The sequence below is a fragment of the Chelonia mydas genome, chromosome 2 (assembly GCF_015237465.2).
Source record: "Chelonia mydas isolate rCheMyd1 chromosome 2, rCheMyd1.pri.v2, whole genome shotgun sequence".
NCBI lineage: Eukaryota > Metazoa > Chordata > Testudines > Cheloniidae > Chelonia > Chelonia mydas.
Window position 1 is genome coordinate 138,508,491 of NC_057850.1, and position 21,562 is coordinate 138,530,052.

Consider the following 21,562-nt stretch of genomic DNA (forward strand, 5'->3'; position numbering starts at 1 on the left):
TGAATTACTGTATAGTGTAAGCCCTCTGGGTCCTGGGAAAAAAATTAAAAGGGAGAGAGAGTGTGTGCAAAAGGGAATAAGAAGTTACTGGTTAACTTGAAATGCAGCCGGAAAGAGGCTTAATAAAACAGGGCTCAAAACCTCTTGCTACAACACAGTTCCCAGATTCGCCCCTGTAATTGATCTTTAACTATAAAAACATATCTGATGATTTTGGAGCTTGGCTGGCTGAGGTGAATCTAAGACTTGTGTGCTGTGATATTTTCAGAAGGGGAGAAAAATGCAAACCCAGCTCTGTGGCTGATTTTGCTTTATTAAAAGTTAAGCAGATTGTATAAGTACTTTGTGATTTTTGTAGCTTCAGATATATCTTTAACTGGACTTGACTAGCAGAATTCCAGCATTCCTAACCTTTCAAATACTTCAAGTATCAGCTACAAAGTTAATTTGGTAAAGTCTTGTTTCTCCCCTGTGCTTACTTGAGAGAGCAAGAAACATGACACGCTGACATTTGAAAATGGGACTTGGTATTAAAAAAAAAGACACTTCATTTATAACACATTTTATGTGACATGAACCTATAACTTCTTGGCTTCATGTCAAAGATTCATTTTATTGTATGTCTGTGTCTCAAACGTCATTACAACCGCTCTACTAAGAGCAGGTGGAATACTGCAAAAAATGCGTGCACGTTGCTTTGAATAATAAAAGTATTAAATTTCTTCTGTCATCATATGTGATCCCTTTTACTCTATTCTCATGAACGTTCATATTAGCAAACTTTTGTTCAACAATTGATCACAGAGAAGAGTGTCACAAACATGCATGCAAATGTGCGTGTGTGACTGTTTTCGCACAGAGAATGTTTGTAAATCCATTGTGAACATTCTGAGGGTTTGGAAGCTATCAGAGCAGAACCCCATGATGTGACTTAGGTGACCAATTACAGTGTGAACAGTAAATTACTAATAGTGAATATTCAAAGAAATAGGTGAATAGTTTATAAACAATACATAGGCTGAAATATGTTTGGACAACCCATTTCTTGATAATTTGATTTAGCATATATATACAAATAGGAGTTTTTCTCAGATAATACTCAGAGAAAGGGGGGAGGTCTCAATTAATCAAATGCATTATGTGCTGTGAATAGTTTGCCCTGCTCTACATACACATAAAACCAGATTTTGGTCTCATTTTTCGCATGCAACCTTGTTAGTTTCAGTGGTGTTGCACTGGCCAGAAAGCAAAATTTACTCTCTGAAGCAGAATCCCACATTTAAGATAAACCTACATCTACATGTGCAGTACAAACACATACATACATACATACATACACAGAGCAATTGGTTCTAAACACTCAGAGGGCTTGTCTAGGTAAACAATTAGTGCGCGGCATGCTGGGGTGTAAACCTACAGTACACTAGCTTGCCACTTACTAACTGCCTGTGTGGATCCTGCTACTGTGCGCTAAAAGGTACCTAGTGCTCTTTGATCTATTCCACTTTGAAATGAGAGTAGGCCATTGCGAACTAGGGAACTATTAGTGCACAGTAGCAGGGTCTACACAGACAGCTAGTCTGTGTGGCCAAACTAGTGCACCGTAGATTTACACCCCAGCTTGCCATGCACTAACTATTCATCTTGACAGTTCCCAATACTTTAGTAATAAAGAATTATAGGTTGAGGTTTTTAGGGATTTGTGAAAGAAAGGTAACTGCCACTGATGCTATTGAAGACAACAGTACATTTGTAACATCATTATTTGTATTCAAGTATAAAAAAAATGAGATCGAAATATTAATGTTAATTTTCATGGCAGGACAGTATAAATGGATAGAAACTTGTTGAGTGGGTAATGGGAAAATAGATATTAGATAACCAGTACATCAACAGTAGGAAGGAAGGGAGGAAGGAAATTGTGTCCTGTATGATTTTGTTCAGGCCGGACAAAATCCATGGAGTAGAATTTGGCTTCTCCTTTTGGATAGCTATCTGGTCTTCCGATTTGGGTTGTTTGTAGCCCACTGAGAAAACCTAACTAGGTTACAATGATTAGAAACACACTTTAGAGGTAAAAGCAATAACATAATCAAAACACCATAGTATTCCTATGCTTAGAATCATGTTTTATCTCTTATTTTATCTATAACATTAAATACACTGGGACAGTTGAAAAGCAAACTCAGCTATATTTGAATTGGAAAAAGAAAGCTTGCTTCTTCTAGAAAAGTAATGCCAGCATAGACCTCTACTTAGCTAGTCCATGAACCAAATTCTGCCCTCAGATATCTGTGTATGTGACTTCTACAAAAGTAGTGATTGACCTAACTAATATGCTACCAGTACAATAGAGTAGGTACATTAAATAGATTGTAGAAAGAGATTAGACAATGAAGAAAATGCTACACCCACAGTATTATAAAATACAATTCCATTAATGGTTATATACTATATATACTTGTGACTTTTTTTAAAAAAACAAAAGGGTTCAACAAATAAATATAAGGCCATCAGTATAAAACATTTCCATATGCAAACATCTTTCTAAATAATGGAAAATGTAGAAGTTGGAGATCTTTTGTTGTACTAAATAGTTTCTTTTCCCTCTTGCTTTCCCTTGTCACAGATACTGCAATGAGCACTTGCTGTGCCCTCCACATATGTTTTGGACAGGCTGGGGTCCGTGGGAACGTTGCACTACCCAGTGTGGGGGAGGGATTCAGGCTCGTCGCAGGATGTGTGAGAATGGCCCTGACTGCCCTGGCTGTAATGTGGTGAGTCGCTTCTATGCCTTCCCATCAACAAATACTTGCATGCTTTGCAAACATTTTGATTCATGAGTGTGTATTTATAGCTGTATTGTTTTTATTTTACTGAGAGAAATTCATGTTTGCAAGTTAGAGGATGCTGTTATACAACATAAGCTAGATGAGAGACCTCCTAAAGGAAAGTTGTTACAGATGGGGATTTGTCATAGGCATATTTATTTTGTTTGTTGCAAACTAGGAGAAAAATATGCTCACTTTGTTCTGGTCAGAATTCTGTAAAAGTAGAAGAGGAATATGGGTCCTCGCATATTGGACCAATTTTTAAGTTTCCTAAGTTCAGAGGATAAACTTGATAATTGTGAAGTTTGTCATTCATTGACTGTTACCTTTTTGTTAGACCACCAGAAGGCCTGTTCAAAACATAATAAAAGGTAATTTATAATATTTTTGTTTTGTTTTTTTCATATGTCCTTACTTTGTTACTTTTGACATTTATGCCACAAGTGAAATTTCACTTTTGCAAGCAGATTGAACACTTTCAAAGGGTTTCTTCTCTTTCCTTGACTCATCTTTACGAATTAACCAAGCAGTCTTAAATTCTGCAAAGTCTTTCAGAATATTTTTCTTCCAGTGGTGACAGGCACAAAGGAAAATGTATTACACAGATCGGTGTTTAAACTTCTGTGACTGGTGCAGAGAAGTTAGAATGTAATCTGTAATTTTTCCATATAGATCTTTCTTGATAATCGTGTACTAACATTATATGATTCATAAGGCTGAGCAGTATTTTGGATTTAAAATAATTTGTTCATGGTCTCAAGTAAAAATTGCATACCCCAGATAGCCTTGGGAAATTCCATGAGTTAGGAAGAATGTTATGAGGTGCTTTGTCAGATCTTAGAATTGACCCAATAAGATTATGTTACTGGGATTTGCAATCTGATTCCCCTCACCAGCGTCATTCTTAAAATGTTGTAAAACGATAGCATAGTCTAGTATATTCAAACAGTTCCTACCCAGTTCAGCTATTGCATGCTTATGTTAGACAGCTCTTTGGTTTAACTGTTTCAGTAAAACTAGTAGTTTTATCTCTAAGAGACCCCCAAACAATTAAATATAGAATCATAGACATGTAGGGCTGCAAGGGACCTTGAGAGGTCATTTAGTCGAGTCCTCTGCACTGAGGCAGGACAAAGTATACATAGACCATCCCTAACAGGTGTTTGTCTAACCTGTTCTTAAAAAAACCTCCAATGATGGGGATTCCACAGCCTCCCTTGGAAGGTTATTCCAGAGCTTCACTATCTTTGTAATTAAAAAGTTTTTCCTAATATCAAACCTAAATCTCCCTTGCTGCAGATTAAGCCCATTTCTTCTTTTCCTACCGTGGAGAACAACTGAGCACTGTCCTCTTTATAACAGCCCTTAACGTATTTGAAGACTATGATCAGGGCCACACTCACTCTTCTTTTCTCAGGATTAAACATGTCCAGTTTTTTTAACCTTCCTCATAAGTCATGTTTCCTAAACCTTTTAAAAGTATTTTTGTTGCTCTCTTCTAGGCTCCTTCCAATATGTCCATATATTTCTTAAAGTGCGACACCTAGAATTGGATACTGTATTGCAACTGAGACCTCCTCAGTGCTAAGTAGAGAGGGACAGTTACCTCCCATGCCTTACATATGACACTCCTGTTAATACACCCCAGAATGATATTCGCCTTTTTTGCAGCTGCATCACATTGTTGACTCCTATTCAATTTGTGATCCACTATAAACCCCGATCCTTTTCAGCAGTACTACTGACTAACCAGTTATTTATTCCCCATTTCATATTTGTGTATTTATTTTTTTCCTTCCTAAGTACAGTGCTTTGCACTTATCTTTATTGTAATGTGTCTTGTTGATTTCATTTGTCCTGCTATGGCAGAAGGACAGGAGACACTGGAGGTGATTTTAATTAGGCTGCAACTTTATTCTTACATATCTGGAAGTACCTGGCAGATAAAATTGTACAGAGTAGGAAATTCCATATACAATTCCATATATTCAGGGCCTGCCATCATCTCTTCCCATTTCCAATCCTGGCCCCATCCATCCTGCAGCTTGGACCCTGCCCCCCTCGTATAAAGGTTATGGTGGGGGGCTACAATAAAGGGGGAGTTGACTCCCCACCATACCAGTCATAGGAGCCCTAAATCCCCTTTCTCTGCTTCTTTAAAGGATGTCTCCTTTAAATCCTTTCCCATCCAATTTTATCTGATCACCATATCCATTCCCTATGGAGTACCTGCACTGGACATCTGCCGCAAGCTTACATAATGAGTTGTGACATTATAACCCAATGTCCAGCCCTGCCCCTTCCCTATCCCAGCAGGTCCATAACCAGCTGTGGGGATGCGAAAAATCCACCTTGCCTGGGCCAATCTGGCAGTCAGGGAAAATTCTTTCCTAGCCCCTCAAGAAACGGGACAACTGGTGTAATGTCCACAATGGATAATTATGAGACCTGATATTTTCACTATTTCCATGGGTTGGAGGGTGAGTTCTGCTATCCTGGTCTGGATTAAAGAAGGCTTTTCCGCCACTAACTTCAGTATAAATATCCCCCCTCTCTTCCAGTCAGCTGGGGCTGGGGGCAGCATCACCCATCCACTGATCTGGTCCAGCTGTACTGCTTCCTGCCTCTTTACCTGAAATGGGGAAGGGGGACTTAAAGAGTCAACAACCATCTTCCTACCAGCCTGCCGGACAAACTCTATCCCTGCAGTTAAAGGGGACAAAACTCACCTTCTCCATCCATCCCGGCAAAGGGCCCCACTACTTGATACACAGTGAGGGTCTTCTCCCACTTGTCGAGAACATTTTGAATTCTTATCCTGTCCTCCAAAGAAAACCAACCCTCCTACCCTAGTGTCATCTGTGTATTTTATAAGCATACTTTCCACTCCATTATCAAAGTCATTAATGAAAATGCTCAACAGTATCAGACCCAAAATAGATCCCTATGGGACCCCAGTTTGACAGCAAATCACTTATAACTACTCTAAGTATGATCTTGTTACTCTTTGAGTATGGCCAAAAATAGTATCACTACCAACCACTGGTGCAAGTAGGGCGCTATGGTCTGGTACGCCGTACCATTAAGATATTTATTGCTGGTACGCCCTACCAGAAAGACACAGGGCGGCCCCACACCAACAACTCCTGGCACGGCTGTACTGCCCCCAGCCCTGTCCTCTGGCAGGGCTGTACATACCCCAGACAGAAGACACAGCTGCGTGGAAGGGCTGGGGGCAGTACAGCTCTGCTGGAGGAGCTGCCAGCATGGGGACGCCTGGCGGCCTCATCTTCTGCTCCTTTTGCTGCTGCAGTTCCGGAGAGCCCTGCGGTTCAGAAGTCTGTATTTGGTGCAGCTGCCCGCTCCAGGTAACCTGGGATGGGGAGGGGATGAGGAGAGTGTGGGGGCCCTGGGGTGGGGTGGGGCTGACTCACATGGGAGGGTTACATACCTCCCCTTTAGCTGGCACCCCTCCACCCCCCTTGTGTTCCTCCCATGAGTTGCTTATGCGCAGAGTACCGATAAGAAATAAATTCTACTGGCGCTGCTGCTACCAACAAAATTATAATGTACGCTCTGTAAATTTCCATGTACTTGGAAGACAAAGAATTTAAGTGTAATGACTAAGTGTTGTTTACTAAGCCTCAGTGAGTTTGGAACTAAAATCTAGTATTGAATCAAGACTTTCTTTACCATAACAGAGTTCCAAGGGATACGCAGACACACACCAGAACTACTTTATTTGCATATTTCTTGCTAAAAGATCATTGCCCTAATAGGCATAGACCAATTAAAATATTTTTATGACTTGTTTTCATTGTTGATTGGATCCAACATTTATGTTCATAAAATATTCTGATGAAAAAGGGTAATCCTATCCAGAACAGAATGCAGTGTATCCCACTGAGGGCTTGTCTATATAGTGCATTAGTGTGCACCAACTGGATGTAAATTCTACTGCATACCAGCTTGTCATATACTAACTGGCCTGGTAGACCCTGCTGGCATGAACTAAAAGTGTTTTGGTTTTGATTTAACTCCATAACTTGAGATCAGGCCTCAGAGATGAGTCCTACTCAAGGAAGGTTTATGAGTTAAAGATAATATACTGAATCTCTGCCCCTTCAGTTCTCTCTTTACAGCTCAATTTTCATTTACTTTCAGACTTCCTGACCTTGCTTAACTCTTTATTTCATACTAATCAACCTTATGTAGCTTATCCAGAGACCTTCAGCTGAAGATCATTTTGTTTTGCCTAGTGGCCCAGAGCACAGCAAAAAGGCTGCCAAGTTTGTTTTCTGAATGGTTATGAAGCTGTAAAAAGAAACAAGTTTGAAAGTAGGTAAACCATTGCCAGAGGACATTTTAGGCCAGGCTTGTCCCCGCTAAGTACAGTTTCTTAAGCAAAAAGAACTCTGCTCAGTGGTTGACATATGGTGGGCAGATTTGCTACCTGGTTGTCCCTCACAAGCATGCAAGTGGAATCTGCTTGCTCAGTCATCTTCAGGGCTCAGATTGGGCCAGTATACAGCAGCAAGGAGTATCAGCACCTTTGTTATGATCTCTTCAGAATATAAGATTTACTTTTTCAAAATGAAGTCTCTAGCTATTCGGGATGTTGTGGTACATACACTTGGTTCACATTTTTGAGGCTAACTGACGCAGTGACATCAGGCTGCATTTTAGAACCTGAAACGACAGCTCTGAGATATGAACTGTCCAATTCATCTCAATGGGTGTTAACTCAGAGGCCAAAAACTGCCACGCCTAAGGAGCCTAGATGATCCCCATTAGATATTTGAGCCCCGCTGGTGGGGATGCATCATCAGGGGATGCCAACTTCACTGAGAGGAAACCAATCACAAGGAGCTCAGCAGAGACAGTGGGCGTAATCAGACTCCACTGAGGACAAGCTGAGATGAGAGAGCATGTATGACCATATTTTGAACAATCTGCACACTCTCTTGTGAGTGGTGTCTCATTTTATGGGTGGAATTTAGAAGAACATCGCCACTTTTTCTCCCCAACTTGATCCCTTTTTGTCTTTAAGCAGAAGTGTGGTTTCAGCATCTGTCTAAAGTAAGCCCCCTCTTTTGTACACTCTTGATGCTATGTCAGCATGATGCAACTGTGCTTTTTAGTAGGATGAGGAAGAGGAGAGACCATATCACAAGGAAAGAAACTGGTAATCTGGTTTTGTTGGCAGGCTTTTCCTCTTCTACTTCCCACCCACTTCTGCTTGTGGAAATGTCTGTAGAAAGTAGGGGAAAGCAGTCTTTATATAAGGCTAAAACCTGATAGTTTTCTTGCATCCTGATTTCTGTTAGATACAGTTGAGAGTCAGAGGAATTTTTTGTTTTATTTGCATGTCGAGGAAGAGGAGAAGAATATTGTATACAGAATTTTGTTTAAATAAATTCCCAGCCTGCCTGTCTAAGAATTGATCAAGCTGTAAAGAGTGAGAATCTTTAAATCAGTCTTGCTGGAGTTGGGATAATTGTCACTCCTGGTCTACATCTATAACCTAGGTCAACCTCGCTATGTCACTCAGGGATGTGAAAAATTCACACCCGTGAGAGATGTAGTTGAGCTGATCTAAACCCCAGTGTAGACACTGCCTGGTTGATGGAACAATTCTTCCATTACACTAGCTACTGCCTCTCGATGGAGTTGATTAGCAATGGGAAACTACCTTCCATTTCTGTAGCAAGTATTTACAGCTAAATCACCATAGCTGCAGCTGTGACACCATAGTGCTTGTAGTGTAAACGAAGCCTTATGCTCAAAAAAAGAAGCATAAAACATCATTAGAACTAGGAAAGAGTTTCATATGCACAACAAATACTTGGTGTGTTTTTATAATTTTCCGTATAAAATGAGATAATTGTTGAATTGACTTGCCTGGGAGACAGACTATGACTTAAATTTCAGTAAAGTGAACTTCCTCTTAGAAAGGTAAAGATGAGAAATAAAGTAGGCCCATAAGTGCAACCGATGTCTGAGGGCAATCTTTTGAAAACTTGTTAATTAAAACAATTGTTCTTACTTGTGGTAAAAAATGTCTTTTTCTCTCCTACTGTTAATTATTATAAAACATTTATTTACATAAAAACAGAATGGTTGTTCCTTAATAATTCAACTCTTCTGGCTGCTTATTCCTCACCTCATGTTATTCTTCTTTGCGTCTGACACCATAATTTTCTCCACAGAAACTCATAGTAATGTTACAATGTATGTGCCCAGAATTGTTTCTGAAGACAGTATTTTTAAAGTTGTCCATTACATGCTAGTATCTTTTTTAAAAAATATAAAGGGAAATACATTAAAAATATGCCAAAAACTAGAAATACACTATGGTATTTCAAAGCTGTATCACTTACTGAAATTTCACACAAGGCATGAAAATAGATGACCAAAGGCCAATAACAAAGACATGAACATGGAGTATGGAGTATAAGATAACTATAAATCTTCATGATGTAAGAGAACTATACCATAGAGAATCTTAAAGGTCAACAAGAAAAACTTTGAAATCAATATGCTGAGACAAAGGGACCCTCTGAAGGTTAATCAAAGTTAATATAGTATGCTTGGAGTTGTCTAATGCCTGATAGGACTATTGCGGTCAAATTTAGCAGCAGTTTAAAGTCTGGCAATAGAAATCTTAAGTAGATCACAAATCACATGTTACTGTAAGGTAGACAGGAAATACATGAGAAACAGAGGGCATTGTGAAAGTCTGTGGATAGAACTGGTACATCATACTCATATACATTGTACATTTGCTTCAGAACTTCCTTCTTTCCCCCTGAGAAACATAATCTCAGTTGAATTTGCTTCTGGCTAATAATGCAACAAATAACTAATTTTTAGACACTCCTTTCTAGAATAAGAACTCTAGGCTGAGTCTCAACTAGGCTGACATATTGTATTATTATACACTTGTCCATAGTCTCATTTCACATCATACTAATAGTATAAATCCTTTTTATATGTATGGGAGGGAATCTGCAAAAATGAATGTGCTTTTGGTGCCAAAACTAAGTTAGTCAGCATTCTGTTGCTGAATAAAGCAAAGGAATTATATTTGCTTGTCTAAAAATAGTCGACTGTAGCATTTGTATCTTGTTTTATCTTCAAGAAATTCTGATAATGAAAAATATTTACATCCCAAAGTTTCTATTATGAATCAAGGTGGAAAGTAATCATACTTGAGAAGACTAATGTCAGAAATGTTCTCTTTCATTCTTTTATTATGACTTTAAAAAGGAATTTGGAGATGGGGTCTTTGAAAAGGACATTGTCCATTAGAGGAGGTACAGCCTGCCTCACAATATGTGCTTAGTTTCAAATATGAATTCGTGATGTTTGGTCTGGGGAGATGAGAACAGAAATGAAAATTGCTATTATTCTTTGTTGTGGTGTATTTTTTAAGTTTAAGCTACGGGGAAGGGGAATTAACCCCCCCTTGCTCCCCCATACCCCAAAACATACACACCACACAAACTTTGTGTAAAAAAAAAATAGAAAGCGCACACAAAAATAAGATACATAATAATCCTGGTTCTCACACATTTGCCAACCTCGTCACTTTGCTTTTTGTACTACCCTTTTCTCCCATTCTTTGTCCTGTCTGTTCAAAGTATAGCTGTTTCCTGTGTGTTTTTAAAGTGTCTGGCACAATGGAGACCTGATATAAGTTGAACCTATAGGCACTGCTGTAAATCTAATAATAAATAATAAATTAGACAATGGTAAAAACATTACAAAAATAAGATAACACAGAAGAATTATTTTCAGAAAATCACATCTAGCATGTGCACATTGGCTAATGCAGGGGTGGGCAAACTACAGCTTGTGGGCCAGATCTGGCCCCTAAGGGCTTTGGATCTGGCCCGCGGGACTGCCACCCCGTGGGGCCCTGGGCCCCGTGCCACTCTGGGAAGCGGCCAGCGCCACGTCCCTGCGGCCCCTAGGGGAGGGGTGGGGCAGAGGGCTTCACGCACTTCCCTTGCCTGTGGATACCTCCCCCAAAGCTCCCATTGGCCAGGAATGGGGAACCGCCAATGGGAGCTTCAGGGGAGATATCCACAGGCAAAAGCAGTGTGTGGAGCCCTTTGCGCCCCTCACCCCTACGGGCCGCAGGGATATGGTGCCGGCTGCTTCCCGGAGCGGTGCCGGGCCAAGGCAGGCAGGGAGCCTGCCCTGGCACCGGTGTGCGCCGCTGCCACTCCAGAGGCGCTCCAGGTAAGCGGCGTCAGGCCAGAGCCCACATCCTGCACCCCACACCCCAAATCCCTGCCTTGAGCCCCCTGCCTGCACCCTGCACCCCTCCTGCACCCCAACCCCATTTCCTGATCCCCCTCGTACACCTCAGACCCCTCCTCTGCCCCAACCCATTGTCCTGACCCCCTTCCTGCACACCGCACCCCCTCCCACACCCTGCACTCCCTCCTGCACCCCAACCCCCTGCCCCAGCCCTACATTCATGGCCCTGCATGCAATTTCCTCCACCAGATGTGGCCCTCGGGCCAAAACATTTGCCCACCCCTGTCTAACGTCATGTTCAGAAGTCCAGTTAGAAACCTGTCTGGACTTTTGCCCATGCAGTTACCGACTTTGCATGCACAGTTATGCTGAATGTGACATTTAAACTGAGCACACTGCTGTATGCATGTGTCTGAAGATGGGGCCCTGTTCATAGTACTTGGTTTTTCAGTTCCTAGCAATCAAATTACTGAGTGATTTATTTTATTTTTTTGAAATGTTTTTTAAAATGTTTGTTTTCTTTTTGAAACAAACATTGTGCTAGACATCATCTTTAGGAGTCAAGTCATTTACAAAAAAATGTTTAAAATCGGAATAGACCCTCGGCTGGTGTAAATTGCCATAGGTCACCTGAAGGAGTATAATCAGGAAGGCCGAAACACAACTGGAGTTGCAGCTAGCAAGGGATGTGAAGGCTAACAAGAAGGGTTTCTACAGGTATGTTAGCAACAAGAAAAAAGGTAAGGGAAAGTGTGGGACCCTTAAAGAAGGGGGGAGGCAACCTAGTGACAGATGATTTGGAAAAAGCTGAAGTAATCAATGCTTTTTTTGCCTCAGTCTTCACAGACAAGGTCAGCTCCCACACTACTGTCCTGGGCAACATAGTATGGGGAGGAGGTGAGCAGCCCTCACTCGTGAAAGAACAGGTTAAGGACTATTTAGAAAAGCTGGACATGCACAAGTCCATGGGTCCAAATGCAATGCATCTGAGGGTGCTGAGGGAATTGGCTGATGTGATTGCAGCGCCATTGGCCATTATCTTTGAAAACTCATGGTGATTGGGGGAGGTCCTGAACAATTGGAAAAAGGCAAATAGAGTGCCCATCTTTTAAAAAGGGAAGAAGGAGAACCTGGGGAACTACGGACCTTTCAGCTTCACCTCAGTCCCTGGAAAAATCGTGGAGCAGGTCCTCAAGGAAACCATTTTGAAGCACTTGGAGGAGAGTAAGGTGATCAGGAACAGTCAACATGGATTCACCAAGGGCAAGTCATGCCTGACCAACCTGATTGCCTTCTATGATGAAATAACTGGCTCTGTGGATATGGGGAAAGCAGTGGATATGATATATCTTGACTTTAGCAACGTTTTTGATATGGTCTCCCACAGTATTCTTGCCAGCAAGTTAAAAAAGTATGGATTGGATGAATGGACTAGAAGGCGGATAGAAGCTGGCTGGATTGTCGGGCTCAATGGGTAGTGATCAACAGTTTGATGTCTAGTTGGCAGCCAGCATCAAGCGGAGTGCCCCAGGGCTCGGTCGTGGGGCTGGTTTTGTTCAACATCTTTATTAACGATCTGGATGATGGGATATATTGCACCCTCAGCAAGTTTGCGGGTGACACTAAGCTGGGGGGGAGAGATAGATACACTGGAGGGTAGGGAAAGGGTCAAGAGTGACCTAGACAAATTGGAGGATTGGGCCAAAAGAAATCTGATGAGGTTCAACAAGGACAAGTGCAGAGTCCTGCACTTAGGACGGAAGAATCCCATGCACTGCTACAGGCTGGCTAAGCAACAGTTCTGAAGAAAAGTACCTGGCTGTGATGATTTAGTTGGTGTTGATCCTGCTTTGAGCAGGAGGTTGGACTAGATGACCTCCTGAGGTCTCTTCCAACCCTTCTATGATCTTCTATTATTCTAAGTTAATGGGGCTATGACAGTTTACACCAGCTCAGGATCTGCTGCAGGATGCCCATATTGAACTGTGTCAGTGACTTCCAGCTGCTTTGTGATCCTTTCTTTCGTGGACTCTAATTTGACATTGGTTTGAACTCTTCCAGGCAAAGGCAGGTAGAAGAATTCTCTTAAATGGCCATTCCAATTTTTAAATTCAAATCCTAATAGTGTCATAAGAACATGAGCAAACTATGAAAACAGATCCCATTCCATTTCATTACAGATATGCTCTCATCCAAGAGTTTTTCTCCTCTTTAAGCAGTATTTAATTTAAACATTGCATGTGAATAGATAGTGCTAATTTCTGGGGATTCCAAAGTACTGTAGAGCAACAATTCACTGTCTCTAGAACTCTCTTTTGATGTTCACCAAGGGTTTCTTGTTGGTATGCGCTGGCCTTAATTTAAACAGCAGTGGTGTGGCTTGTCCATGTCATTGCACAGCGTAAAGTTATTTGAAAGAATGACCAAATCTTAGATACATGTTAATTAAACCTTTTGGAGAGCGTCCAACCAATTTTTCTTAATAATTAAGAGGACTAGGTTTTCTGCTTTGGATTGTGTGTGTGTGTGTTTGTAATTTCAAGATCATTCAACTGAAATGTAGGTATGTAGTTCCTAAATCATCTGCCCATCTGAAATATGTAGGTTAGTGACAGTTATGTACAAATGTAAGCATAAATTCCAGGAAAAAAAGAATTAAGCTCTTAGATGCTGTTTGTACCTTGTTTGGGCATCATATTGTATAGTGATTGGTCTGATCTAAGAGAATGCCCCCCATTATTATTTCTTGAAATTATTTTATCATAGTGGCAAAAGGAAAATCACAAAAATGCTGAAGATGTAGTTTCTTCTAGACTGAGTACTGAGTTGCATTGGGTAGATAGAAAGATTAAGAATTAAAAAGGAATTGAACATTTGTATGGATATTAAGAATATACAGAGATATCATAATTAATGACAATGAAAAGATTGAAAGGGATATTATAACTCATGCTTCAGCGCTTAAACCAGTCTCTGACTACTCGAGATCAGAATGAGACCTATGTAGAGCAGATTATTCCTATTGTAGTGTTCTGATGCCATTCTCAGAAGCATGGTTCTGACCACTGTTGGAGACAGGATGCTGGTCTAGATGGACCACTGGGCTGATCCAGTATAGAAATTCTGATGAGCCATTTTACATTAACTAATCAGATTGCTTGAATCAACTCTTTAACACCTTATTCCTCTTATGATTGCTTTGATTCCTGTAGATTTACCATAATATGGTTAAAATCCCATGGTGTAAACAAATATCCCTACCAGAAAATTATTCCAAACCGCACATGTGAACATGAAGAGTAACACAAAGCAATGGTTTTGTTTCACATTTTGGTCATTTAAAAGGCCCTGTGTCCTTCAGTAGGACATTACTGGGTTGAGTGATGGGTTAGGCTTGCATCAGTAATATGTGCTGTTACAGTTATAACTGCACTATTGCAGGAGCTGTCCAAGTGTGCAAGATTGATTTGTTAGCCAGGCTAATTGGCAGCAGTCCTTAGCCATCAGAGTGCAATTACACAGAACTCTGTCCAAATTTATGACATTTATCTTCTGGCCTGTCTCTTGCTTTCATTTATTCTCAGAGCATCATAGTGATTTTTAATTTATTGGGCTGTGATAGGATTTTTCTCTTCATTGAAAATAATATCACTCAGCCATTTCCTTCCCTTCACTGTGCCAGGTTCAGAGCACATTTTAAATAGTTTTGGGGTCATTTATTTATGTAGTTATTATAAGAGCTTATTTTCCTTCCTCCTGGATTGATTAAATCTCATCTCTTCCTCTGTCAACATCCAGTATTAAACATTTCTGCAGTAATATCATGTCCTCTGTGCCAAAGGAAGTTGGTTGTTCAAGGCCTACAACATTCGTTTAGGGCAGCTCTGATCACAAGTCTTTAGAAAAGGCAAATGTGCACTTGCATTGTGTTAAATATTAAGTCCTTTGAGTGTGGCCGACTTCTTAATGTATTTGGTATATAGTGCTCTCTGAGCCCTGTGCATGTTTACAAGCCACATCAGATGGAAAAATAGTAAGGACTCAAACCCTAATTCTCTGACAGGTGGGAATATATGTTTATATGTCTTGAAATACCATTGGGCACACATGCACTGGCACATACTTTTCAGTGTCCACAGTGATGCACATCCATATTTTGGAGGGCAAGTCAAATTCTACACTTCCAAATTTGAGAAACATTACACTATAGAAAACAGCATACCTGTACTTTTTTGCATGTCTGGGAAGTGCAGCTTTCTAAATGTTAAGCTATTAACATTTGTCATATCAACAGAAAAGATTATGGAATCTAAATGTCAGCTGTAAGGGACCTTCCTTTGATTAGCTAGCTGCTGTCCAGAAATTCATTAATTTTTGTTTCCTTGTGGCATTAAGTAGTTTCAGATAATGAAACGGCAGAAACCAAATATGTGTGAACATATGGTAATATAAGCTATTTTAGCTCCTACTGGGTTAAAGGTAAATGATGCCCTTAGAAGTACTAAGTAATTACAGCATAACAACAATATTAGCACTGCAGATACCAGTTACACTGAGGGCAGAATTTGACATATTCAGCATCACCTGTTGTTACATCTAAAATATCACAAATATATTAAAATCTCTAATTTCAGACCTTTAAGTTTGCATTATCAGGGCTTCTGATTCAACTACTGAAACATTTTTAACATGAGAAAGCAGAAAAGCATTAGGTTACAATCCAGACTTTGCAGACAAAGTCTTTCATTTCATTCACCTTTCCATGGTAAATCAGTGGAGTCACTGGTGTAAAACTGCAGTAATGCAGTAGTGAGTCACACCCAGAATATGCTCCTTACCTTGATCTGTCCAGAGAGATTTTCAGTTGTCACTGGGGAAAAAAAAAAAGCAGCTGTGGGTTATACCTCTTCAAATGCCTGATCGAAAATCCACACAATGGAAAGATTGCTATTGATTTAATGGGCTTTGGATCAGGCCCCAAATGCAGTATAAACTTCCTAGAAGAATGAAGATGACAAATGATAGTTTACACACTTGTTCTTTTAGCAGCTTATTGGGATCCAAAATAAATAGACCGATGTAGTTCTATTGATGTCTTCTGAGGACCTAGCCTAACAAGCATATTAGAATCTAACAAACAGAAATAGACTCATTACAGTTTAGTATCTTTAATCACTCGTGAACCTTGTTTCACAATTACATAGGGGAGTAATGGAGCATAAAAAACCTTCATACTCCCCTCCTCAGGCTAACCTCATTACCCAACTTTGCCCGGGGGGAGAGCAGAGCTGCAGCTCCCACTCCTGAGGTGGGGGGAGAGGACAGGCAGAGGTGAGGAGCAAGCAGAGCCCTAGCTCAAGGCTCGTCTGCCCACAATGTGCTGTCCAGAATAGCTGAGCCAGCCTGGAAGAAGGTGAGATATGTCAGAAAAAGGGCTTGTCCTATTTATTTTCCCCATGGAGCTGGGGGAAGAAAGGACCAAATTGTGACTGCATCGCAGCTGTTCCACTTTGTCTCTCACATCCCAGGTGAGTGCCCGAGCCACTGGGCTTCTGGATGTAAGGGGAGCATCACCTCCTCTTTTGGTTGTTTTGTGACTGGTGCCTAAATCCCTTTCAGAATCTAGCCCCCTACATTATTTTTTGTCCAAAATTATTCAGCAAATTTGACACAAATTTGCTGATGGTTTCAGTTGAACCAAACCTACATTTTTTGGCAAATAAAGAGCTCTGCTTGGAAATAAGGATAGGGAAAGTTTCATGCTTTTCTCTTTCAAACCGTTTGGTATTCACAAGAATAGAAATATAATATACACATTCACATACTGAATGTTGGTGTGTGAAGAGCTTGTGTATGGTATCTTGGCAGCTTGGGTATTTGTTAAAGAGGCTTTAGAGTACTTAGAAAAAGGATTAATATCTGTGCATTGCTTGTGCAATGCCAGGCTAAAAGGAATATTAGGCATATACTGGAATTTAACATCAGCAGTTTTCATATGAAGTATAAAAATGATGCATGACCCACAGGAAAAAAAGCACGTGATGGATTACAGGGATTAATCCATCAAAAGACTGGCTGTAGGTCACATAAATGTAATTCTTGTAGAAAATGGAGTCTGTAGTCTTTTTTTGAGTATTTGGATAGGAAAGTTGGCTTAGGGTTTTTACAGGCAATTTCTGATTATAGCAAAGAGTCTTCGCAGTTTACTGTTTTACCATTCAGTTTACAGAGTTTTATCAGCAACTAACGCAAAGTGTTTTGATGTGAGGTGCTTTATTATGAAGAGATGCTAGTCTTTTTATTTACAAAACTGAAAACAGCTGTCCACTATCAGCCCCATTTTTACTCACCCATAACTCCAACAAAACTAAACCAATTTGTCTTGAAATTTCACAGGCAGGATGTTCTGCAAGAGCAGAATTACCTGAAAAGTTGAAGGCAAATGGGACAAGATGCTTTGGAGATAGGAAGGTCGAACTAGTGAGAAAGTACAATGTTTAGAAAGTTCTGTTAACTTTTTTGATTTGCCATCATTCTAGAATGGATTGGCATAAAGTAACAAAACAAACAAACAAAAAACTAAAGATTTGTTACTCTCTGGTCTCTGATAGGTGCCCTTCACTAGTTTTAGAAGAATTGTTTAGTTCTTAGAATTGGTTTCTACATATAGTGTTGGCCTGATAAAGAGTATGTAAACTCTACATTTGACCTTATATCTATGGCAGTGGAGAAAGAGGCAGGTAGGATTCACATTTGGGATGGAGAAGGAGTCAGTGAGAAAGGAAACAGAACACAGAGACTCACTAGGAAGACAGGGAGGCAGATTAGAGAGTAAAAGGCTCCATCCTAGCACAGTTAGCAAGCTCACCCCAAACCCCTGCTAGTGTGCTAAATGCTCTAAGCAATTTACAAACTCTGTAGTGATTCTTATAATTGAATAAGCATTAAACTTTAAAAAAAAAGTAAGTAAAGAGTTGTGAATATGGAAATTACCCCAGGCTTCTTTAAGACCATGTAGACTATACATAGTTGCTGAAAGAAACAGACTTGCACTTTGCTTCATCAGAAATGACCACAGACAAGAAAATCATTTGGAACAATTTTCTGAAAATATATGGGGTTCCTAACTTTAAAATGTTCTCAGACGTTGAGACTTAGTAGGGAAACAGAGTTGAGAAATCTAGGTTTATGAGGAAACTCTTGAGTACCAGATGAAACATTGTAGTAGTGGCTTGCTCTCTAGTGTGCAGAAGCACGTGTTGCAGATGTTGACATATGTGTAAAAACCACGCCCATAGACTCCACAGTTCTTTGACTCCACAGGCAAACTGTACAAATAAAGTAGTTTTAAGATGTCTGCAACCAGGGGCTGCAAATCTCTTAAAGTCTTTGTCAAAATGTAGTTCATCTAAAGTTCTTCACCAAAGTGTCTCAATTTTATACACACTCAGCATTACGTACATATTGAGTGGAAAGTCAGCAGGGGATAGAGACAGACCTAAGCTCGTTTGGGTGGATATAACTGCTATTCTGGACTTTCTGATATTTGCTAGGTTTTTAAATGCAACCTTAAATATGAATTTCTAATGCTTGTGTTGTTTTTAGAAAACTGTGTTCTCATAAGGTTTTCTTCTTTCTTTTTTTCTTTTGTTGTTGTTGTCAACTTGATTAAAATAAAACTCAAAAAACAACTTTAAAAAAATCCATTCTTAGGTAGAGCCTCTTTTAAACATTATGTCCTGATTAAAAACAAAATAACAAAAACCCTTAAAATAAAATTTAAGGTTGGGTTTTTTAATTCAGTTTCTCCATTTATGTTTGAAAAGACCTTTTCAGTCTAGTCACCTTCTCCCTTCCTCATTGACTATAGGTAAAACTGACTATATACAAAGTGCTGTTGGTTACTTATAAATAGTTTGTGTTAATGATTGATTGATAGATGTTATAAGTGTGTTAGAGGCATGAGGTATATGTTATAGATGTTATAGACAATAGTTATAAACAACCTATTGACCTACTGGTTTCTCTAACAAGCTATAACAATTGATTAGCCATTTATTAAAACATCAAATGATCATATATTAACCCTTTAAATGAACCCTTAATATAGAATGAGACCATGGTGTCAAATGCACAAAGTAAAGTAACTGGAAAAAATAGAGGTGTTTTTTTAAAAAAAAATGTGCTTAATTTCTTCCAGTTCTGGTCATTTTAGGAATTACTTGTAACTATATATTTGGTACAAAGTTTTTGAAGAGAAGTGTGATTTTTTTCAAGTTGAGGGTGTTCAAGTTAACAATTGATAGGTGTTTATATTTGTAACTGCAGCTTAATGAAGGTTTTTAGCTGAGGTTAGAATATGAGTTTAACTCACTAATATTACTTACACACACACACACACTCTTCTCTTATATCTGAATACAAAGCTCATCTTTTCCAAAAAAATAATTTGTTATAACTTGTTTCTGCAAATTATTTATTAAGACAAAGAAAACGTTGCTTTCACTTTCCAATTGTTTCAATGAAATATTGCAACAAAAACTCATTTATATCTTTCTGAGATAAATTTATTGACAAATATAGTATACATGTGTTATTAAACAGATAAATGTGTATATAGTTACAAAATCTCAAGAATAGTGTTTGTTCCTTTTTGTCGTTAGTTAAATCGTTAGGAAATGTATAGCACATTCAAATGAGAGACGAAGAAAAATGTTTTGAGTAAGGCATAATGGAGGCAGATATGCTCCAGCTTTTTCTTATTGTTCCCTTTTTTAAGTCACAGCAGTGAGAATTGGGTGTATGACAAAACCACCTATTGTACATTCTTTCAATTTAATCATGGGGCAGATGCTATGCAAGCTTTTCCTACAAAACTTTCAGTCTGCCTCAGTCCCGACATACAGCTTACTACTTATTTAGTAGTCTATGCACAGATATGTCCAATCTTGGTGTTTGATTTTTCCAGTATAGACTGCAGAATGAGGCTCTATCTACCCCAGAGAGTTGGCTTTCCACAGCCACATTTTGTGAATATTTTACTTCCTGAAGTACCACCCATAAAAGTGATACTTTTGAGAGCGATGGCAGTCCGCCTCATGTTCAGTAATAATATTGCCTCCAGAAGGGCTACTTAGCCAAGATTAGTTTGAACTTATCTGACTCCATTGTAATCTTCTGTATGACAGTATAAATGGTATGACAGTATAAATGATATGTTCATAGCCCCAGCACCTAAAGTCCTTTAAAATTGTTACTTCATTAAAGGTAATAATCAACTTCATCGCATCCATTAAAGATGACTAAGTAAGCTTCAGGCTTTGACAGATTCTTCCATCCTTCCTGATATTATTCTGATTTAACCATTGGTAACTCTATACTTCTTTCCTGTTAAGATAAGCATGCAACTATCATTTTAAAATAATCTTGCATTGTATTTATTTAAAAGGAGTAATAGCTGCTGAAAAGCTCAAACTGTTAAAACACTGCAGGCTAGATTATTACAGCCCTTGCACAGCCACACAGAGTGGGTGAGAAGGAGTGAGGCGTTTAATCCGCTGCTCAACATTGCTCATTTTGTGTCTGGCCCCAGAGAGGAGGTCAGGGGCTAGCCTCTCAATCCTCTGCCCTTGAGTAAGTGCTGGCAGGTAGGTATCAAAAATGGGCAGGGAGTGAAAAGAGCACTGACTCCATCTCCCTTACTCGCAGACCAGAATGATTGGCTGAACACATGGCTGCATCACAAAAATATATTTCTCCCTCCGTGCAATAGTATAAGGAGACAAATTGTGACTCTGAGTCACAGTTCATTCTCTGGGTTGACCCTAAAGTGGAAGAGAGTTATATAAAAGTAAAATTTAGTCCCAAATTGTCATCGCAATTCCTGCAAATTCATTTGCTTTGAAGACTTTCTGGCTCTGCTATAGAATTATTTATTTTCCCCTTAAATCATTACCAGGCCAAAATGTAGGACATTTTGAAACCTGGGGTCTGCTTAAGAGCTTTATGTGCACCTTAGAATAAAGAAAGGATATCTACACTATGAAGATCTTCTTCACAGTAGCTGGCTATCCAGTCATCAGTGAGCATTCAAATCCCTTAATATTGGTTATAACATACTGCAGAAAATGTGCCCCTTGTTTGATTTGTATAATACCTCCAATTTATTAAACAACATGATCTAACTATAAGATATCCTTAATTGTTGCCACTCAGGCCAGTATCCACATTTCATTTAAATCGATTGATTTCAGTGGGCTCTGGGGTAGGCTTGGACTCTGTAATTCTGACTGTTCTTTAATACAGTGGCCCTCAACCTTTTCAGACTACTGTATCCCTTTCAGGAGTCTGATTTGTCTTGCATACTCCCAAGTTCCACCTCATTTAAGAACTACTTGCTTACAAAATCAGAAGTAAAAATACAAAAGTGTCACAGCAAACTATTACTGAAAAATTTCTTACTT

The 21,562-nt window shown here is 39.5% G+C and overlaps 1 protein-coding gene across 2 annotated transcripts in view; it reads left to right on the top strand.

The window, feature by feature from the left end:
* SEMA5A (semaphorin 5A) overlaps positions 1-21,562 on the top strand; it is a 616,581-nt gene that overhangs the window by 484,203 nt on the left and 110,816 nt on the right. For both annotated transcript variants that reach the window (XM_007057800.4, XM_043540272.1), the window contains exon 15: positions 2,630-2,777. In XM_007057800.4, the coding sequence (XP_007057862.2) occupies positions 2,630-2,777 (148 nt within the window). The remainder of the gene's footprint in view (positions 1-2,629; positions 2,778-21,562) is intronic.